The following is a 7,002-nucleotide window of genomic DNA, read 5'->3' on the forward strand; positions in this document are numbered from 1 at the left end:
CGAGTCCAGAAACCGGTTTGTGCGACGATTGAATAAGCTAAGGAACGAGGCCAGAAACCGGTTTGTGCGACGATTGAATAAGCTAAGGAACGAGTCCAGAAACCGGTTTGTGCGACGATTGAATAAGCTAAGGAACGTGGCCAGAAACCGGTTTGTGCGACGATTGAATGAGCTAAGGAACGAGTCCAGAAACCGGTTTGTGCGACGATTGAATAAGCTAAGGAACGAGTCCAGAAACCGGTTTGTGCGACGATTGAATAAGCTAAGGAACGAGGCCAGAAACCGGTTTGTGCGACGATTGAATAAGCTAAGGAACGAGGCCAGAAACCGGTTTGTGCGACGATTGAATAAGCTAAGGAACGAGGCCAGAAACCGGTTGGTGCGACGATTGAATAAGCTAAGGAACGAGGCCAGAAACCGGTTTGTGCGACGATTGAATAAGCTAAGGAACGAGTCCAGAAACCGGTTTGTGCGACGATTGAATAAGCTAAGGAACGAGGCCAGAAACCGGTTTGTGCGACGATTGAATAAGCTAAGGAACGAGTCCAGAAACCGGTTTGTGCGACGTTTGAATAAGCTAAGGAACGTGGCCAGAAACCGGTTTGTGCGACGATTGAATGAGCTAAGGAACGAGTCCAGAAACCGGTTTGTGCGACGATTGAATAAGCTAAGGAACGAGTCCAGAAACCGGTTTGTGCGACGATTGAATAAGCTAAGGAACGAGTCCAGAAACCAGTTTGTGCGACGATTGAATAAGCTAAGGAACGAGGCCAGAAACCGGTTTGTGCGACGATTGAATAAGCTAAGGAACGAGGCCAGAAACCGGTTGGTGCGACGATTGAATAAGCTAAGGAACGAGGCCAGAAACCGGTTTGTGCGACGATTGAATAAGCTAAGGAACGAGTCCAGAAACCGGTTTGTGCGACGATTGAATAAGCTAAGGAACGAGGCCAGAAACCGGTTTGTGCGACGATTGAATAAGCTAAGGAACGAGGCCAGAAACCGGTTTGTGCGACGATTGAATAAGCTAAGGAACGAGGCCAGAAACCGGTTTGTGCGACGATTGAATAAGCTAAGGAACGAGGCCAGAAACCGGTTTGTGCGACGATTGAATAAGCTAAGGAACGAGGCCAGAAACCGGTTTGTGCGACGATTGAATAAGCTAAGGAACGAGGCCAGAAACCGGTTTGTGCGACGATTGAATAAGCTAAGGAACGAGGCCAGAAACCGGTTTGTGCGACGATTGAATAAGCTAAGGAACGAGTCCAGAAACCGGTTTGTGCGACGATTGAATAAGCTAAGGAACGAGGCCAGAAACCGGTTTGTGCGACGATTGAATAAGCTAAGGAACGAGTCCAGAAACTGGTTTGTGCGACGATTGAATAAGCTAAGGAACGAGTCCTGAAACCGGTTTGTGCGACGATTGAATAAGCTAAGGAACGAGTCCAGAAACCGGTTTGTGCGACGATTGAATAAGCTAAGGAACGAGTCCAGAAACCGGTTTGTGCGACGATTGAATAAGCTAAGGAACGAGGCCAGAAACCGGTTTGTGCGACGATTGAATAAGCTAAGGAACGAGGCCAGAAACCGGTTTGTGCGACGATTGAATAAGCTAAGGAACGAGTCCAGAAACCGGTTTGTGCGACGATTGAATAAGCTAAGGAACGAGGCCAGAAACCGGTTTGTGCGACGATTGAATAAGCTAAGGAACGAGGCCAGAAACCGGTTTGTGCGACGATTGAATAAGCTAAGGAACGAGGCCAGAAACCGGTTTGTGCGACGATTGAATAAGCTAAGGAACGAGGCCAGAAACCGGTTTGTGCGACGATTGAATAAGCTAAGGAACGAGGCCAGAAACCGGTTTGTGCGACGATTGAATAAGCTAAGGAACGAGTCCAGAAACCGGTTTGTGCGACGATTGAATAAGCTAAGGAACGAGGCCAGAAACCGGTTTGTGCGACGATTGAATAAGCTAAGGAACGAGGCCAGAAACCGGTTTGTGCGACGATTGAATAAGCTAAGGAACGAGGCCAGAAACCGGTTTGTGCGACGATTGAATAAGCTAAGGAACGAGGCCAGAAACCGGTTTGTGCGACGATTGAATAAGCTAAGGAACGAGGCCAGAAACCGGTTTGTGCGACGATTGAATAAGCTAAGGAACGAGGCCAGAAACCGGTTTGTGCGACGATTGAATAAGCTAAGGAACGAGGCCAGAAACCGGTTTGTGCGACGATTGAATAAGCTAAGGAACGAGTCCAGAAACAGGTTTGTGCGACGATTGAATAAGCTAAGGAACGAGTCCTGAAACCGGTTTGTGCGACGATTGAATAAGCTAAGGAACGAGTCCAGAAACCGGTTTGTGCGACGATTGAATAAGCTAAGGAACGAGTCCAGAAACCGGTTTGTGCGACGATTGAATAAGCTAAGGAACGAGGCCAGAAACCGGTTTGTGCGACGATTGAATAAGCTAAGGAACGAGGCCAGAAACCGGTTTGTGCGACGATTGAATAAGCTAAGGAACGAGTCCAGAAACCGGTTTGTGCGACGATTGAATAAGCTAAGGAACGAGGCCAGAAACCGGTTTGTGCGACGATTGAATAAGCTAAGGAACGAGGCCAGAAACCGGTTTGTGCGACGATTGAATAAGCTAAGGAACGAGGCCAGAAACCGGTTTGTGCGACGATTGAATAAGCTAAGGAACGAGGCCAGAAACCGGTTTGTGCGACGATTGAATAAGCTAAGGAACGAGGCCAGAAACCGGTTTGTGCGACGATTGAATAAGCTAAGGAACGAGGCCAGAAACCGGTTTGTGCGACGATTGAATAAGCTAAGGAACGAGTCCAGAAACTGGTTTGTGCGACGATTGAATAAGCTAAGGAACAAGTCCAGAAACCGGTTTGTGCGACGATTGAATAAGCTAAGGAACGAGTCCAGAAACCGGTTTGTGCGACGATTGAATAAGCTAAGGAACGAGGCCAGAAACCGGTTTGTGCGACGATTGAATAAGCTAAGGAACGAGGCCAGAAACCGGTTTGTGCGACGATTGAATAAGATAAGGAACGAGGCCAGAAACCGGTTTGTGCGACGATTGAATAAGCTAAGGAACGAGTCCAGAAACCGGTTTGTGCGACAATTGAATAAGCTAAGGAACGAGGCCAGAAACCGGTTTGTGCGACGATTGAATAAGCTAAGGAACGAGGCCAGAAACCGGTTTGTGCGACGATTGAATAAGCTATCAAGCACATCTCAGACTGACCCAAAATAAAGCGTTTTAAAAAGCAAAACACGTGTGCACCACGTTCTTTTGTGTGTGTGTGTGTGTGTGTGTGTGTGTGTGTGTGTGTGTGTGTGTGTGTGTGTGTGTGTGTGTGTGTGTGTGTGTGTGTGTTTGTGTGTGTGTAGAGCGATTCAGACTAAACTACTGGACCGATCTTTATGAAATTTGAAATAAGAGTTCCTGGGAATGATATCCCCGGACTTTCTTTTACAATTAGTCAAGTTTTGACTAAATGTTTTAACATAGAGGGGGAATCGAGACGAGGGTCGTGGTGTGTGTGTGTGTGTGTGTGTGTGTGTGTGTGTGTGTGTGTGTGTGTGTGTGTGTGTGTGTGTAGAGTGATGCAGACTAAACTACTGGACCGATCTTTATGAAATTTGACATGAGAGTTCCTGGGAATGATATCATCGGACTTTTTTTTCATTTTTTCGATAAATACCTTTGATGACGTCATATCCGGCTTTTTGTAAAAGTTGGGGCGGCACTGTCACACCCTCATTTTTCAATCAAATTGATTGAAATTTTGGCCAAGCAATCTTCGACAAAGGCCGAACTTTAATATTGCATTTCAGCTCGGTGGCTTAAAAACTAATGAATGAGTTTGGTCATTAAAAATCGGAAACTTGTAATTAAAATTATTTTTTTATTAAACAATCCAAAAACAATTTCATCTTATTCTTCGTCATTTTCTGATTCCAAAAACAAATACATATGTTATATTTGGATTACAAACAAGCTCTAAAAATTAAAAATATGAAAATTATGATTAAATTAATTGTCCAAAATCGATTTAGAAACAATTTTATTTGATTCCTTGTCGTTCCCTGATTCCAAAATCATATAGATATGATATGTTCGGATAAAAAACAAACTCAGTACGCTAAAAAAAATAGATACAGAAAAGCGTGTTATCCGTCTCAGCGCGACCATTACCACACTATTCTGGCTTGTCGATTTCACTGCCTTTGCCACGAGCGGTTGACTGACGAAACTACGAGTATGCGGTCTTGGTGAGAAAATGTATAGTGCGTTCAGTTTCATTCTGTGAGTTCGACAGCTTGACTAAATGTTGTTATTTCGCCTTACGCGACTTGTTTACTTGTATTATGTGTCAGTACTGTCACAGTCTTGTTAAGGGCCGGATACCTTACAAATAACACCCTCTCTCTCTCCCTCTCTCTCCCTCTCTCTCTCTCTTACTCTCTCTCTCTCTCTTACTCTCTCTCTCTCTCTCTCCCACCCTCTCTCTCTTCCATTCTCTCTCTCTCCCACCCTCTCTCTCTCTCTCCCTCTCTCTCTCTCTCTCTCTCTCCCACCCTCTCTCTCTCTTCCACTTTCTCTCTCTCTCCCACCCTCTCTCTCTCTCTCTCTCTCTCTCTCTCTCTCTCTCTCTCTGGGGGGGGGTCTCGCGAGATCTTCGAGCAGCAGGGCGGAAAATTTAGAGCTCTCGATTCAACGTTGCCGAGAAACGCTCAATATTCTTTCACAATGCCAGCTGTTGGACTCCCAACAGCTCTGGAAGGTACCCTGGGGGCCCTGCTAAAGGAAAATGCCGTGTGTTCATGGAAAATCTGCGCTGAAGGCACAAAAACGACAGTCGTCCTGCGACTTGTGTCAATCTCCGACTCGGACCGGCCAGCCATGACTCGACATTTTCGCCGCAAACCACCAAGCCAGCTTCAGCGCGACAGGCTTCGTGCACAAGAACGACAGGAAAAGAAAGAGAAAGGTAATCAGAACGAACCAAAGGCAAGTCAGAATTGCTCTTCAATGTCAAATCTTTCGATTTCGCCGAGGCCACAAATGACACAACAACAACCCTTGGGATGTAACGTTGACACACAACACAGTAGCAGTGACGTTGACACACAACACAGTAGCAGTAACGTTGACACACAACACAGTAGCAGTGACGTTGACACACAACACAGTAGCAGTGACGTTGACACACAACACAGTAGCAGTAACGTTGACACACAACACAGTAGCAGTGACGTTGACACACAACACAGTAGCAGTGACGTTGACACACAACACAGTAGCAGTGACGTTGACACACAACACAGTAGCAGTGACGTTGACACACAACACAGTAGCAGTGACGTCGACACACAACACAGTAGCAGTGACGTTGACACACAACACAGTAGCAGTAACGTTGACACACAACACAGTAGCAGTGACGTTGACACACAACACAGTAGCAGTGACGTCGACACACAACACAGTAGCAGTGACGTTGACACACAACACAGTAGCAGTGACGTCGACACACAACACAGTAGCAGTGACGTTGACACACAACACAGTAGCAGTAACGTCGACACACAACACAGTAGCAGTGACGTTGACACACAACACAGTAGCAGTGACGTCGACACACAACACAGTAGCAGTGACGTTGACACACAACACAGTAGCAGTGACGTTGACACACAACACAGTAGCAGTGACGTTGACACACAACACAGTAGCAGTGACGTTGACACACAACACAGTAGCAGTGACAACTTTGCACGTGTTGCAGGCACAGCTGACAAGCCCACCGAGCGTGGTAACAATAGTCAGGGTGAAGCTGGCGTTGTGTTATTGTCGACACGGACCGCTGAGCCAGGTGATGTTTTTGTTTTGACAACCCAGTCACAGAGAGGAAGCACAGAAACACAGGAAATATCAGAGCAAAGGGCGCTAGACTTTGGCTATAATCTGCCATCCATCAAGAAGTATGTGTCGGAACTGAAGGACCGATCAGCTGTTCGTTCTGTTAAAAACGTACACAGAAACAATTCATTCCGACGGGTGGTCAGAGACAACACAGGCGACAGACAGTCACTGCTCTGTGAAACAGATGATTTTGTGTTGATCAAGGACTGCAGCAGCGACGATCTTCCAGGCACATACTGGATGATAAAGCAAGCAACTCGCCACATGCTACCAGAAGAGCAGGGGTACCTTGACAACCTTCGCCATGGGTCACCAGTCGACAGAGGAAAATTCAAAGATAATCTAAGGACAGTGCTACATGAAGTGGCTGTGCTACGAAACGTGACACGTTTCTATCTCGGTTGACAGTCTCGTTGTTCGGTTCGCGTGTGATTCGGGACTCTTGTTCTCATCCAGACATTTGAGAGAACGATGTAATTTGTATTACACAAGGAGAACAATACAAGATCAAAACTGACACGGAAAATACCATGTCGGGTAAACATCTGTACAATGTAAAACGTCGAAATTGTCTCCCTCGCCCCAAACCTCCCCATCGCAATGAACTTTCAAGTTTTAGCGATTAAATTTTCTGAGTTCTGAGTTCTCTCTCTCTATCTCCCACCCTCTCTCTTTCTTTCTCTCTCTCTTTCTCTCTCTCTCCCACCCTCTCTCTCTCTCTCCCACCCTCTCTCTGTCTCTCCCACCCTCTCTCTCTCTCACACCCTCTCTCTTTCTTTCTCTCTCTCTCTCTCCCACCCTCTCTCTTTCTTTCTCTCTCCCACCCTCTCTCTGTCTCTCTCTCCCACCCTCTCTCTGTCTCTCTCTCCCACCCTCTCTCTCTCTCCCACCCTCTCTCTGTCTCTCTCTCCCACCCTCTCTCTCTCTTTCTCCCACCCTCTCTCTCTCCCACCCTCTCCTGTCTCTCTCTCTCCCACTCTCTCTCTCTCTCCCACCCTCTCTCTCTTTCTCCCACCCTCTCTCTGTCTCTCTCTCCCACCCTCTCTCTCTCTCCCATCCTC

At 46.8% G+C, this 7,002-nt stretch overlaps 1 protein-coding gene across 1 annotated transcript; it reads left to right on the forward strand.

Moving 5' to 3' along the window:
• The first annotated feature begins 4,765 nt into the window (after window positions 1–4,765).
• On the forward strand, window positions 4,766–6,346 carry LOC138950053 (uncharacterized). The gene has a single exon (XM_070321835.1). It carries the CDS (start codon window positions 4,766–4,768, stop codon window positions 6,344–6,346), a length of 1,581 nt encoding a protein of 526 aa, XP_070177936.1.
• The last annotated feature ends 656 nt before the right edge of the window (window positions 6,347–7,002 follow it).

This window comes from Littorina saxatilis, linkage group LG16 (assembly GCF_037325665.1).
Source record: "Littorina saxatilis isolate snail1 linkage group LG16, US_GU_Lsax_2.0, whole genome shotgun sequence".
In the NCBI taxonomy this organism is placed as follows: Eukaryota; Metazoa; Mollusca; class Gastropoda; order Littorinimorpha; family Littorinidae; genus Littorina; species Littorina saxatilis.

Excerpts from the sequence above, each read along its gene's own strand:
- LOC138950053 (XM_070321835.1), top strand. The coding sequence starts at position 4,766 with ATGCCAGCTGTTGGACTCCCAACAGCTCTGGAAGGTACCCTGGGGGCC.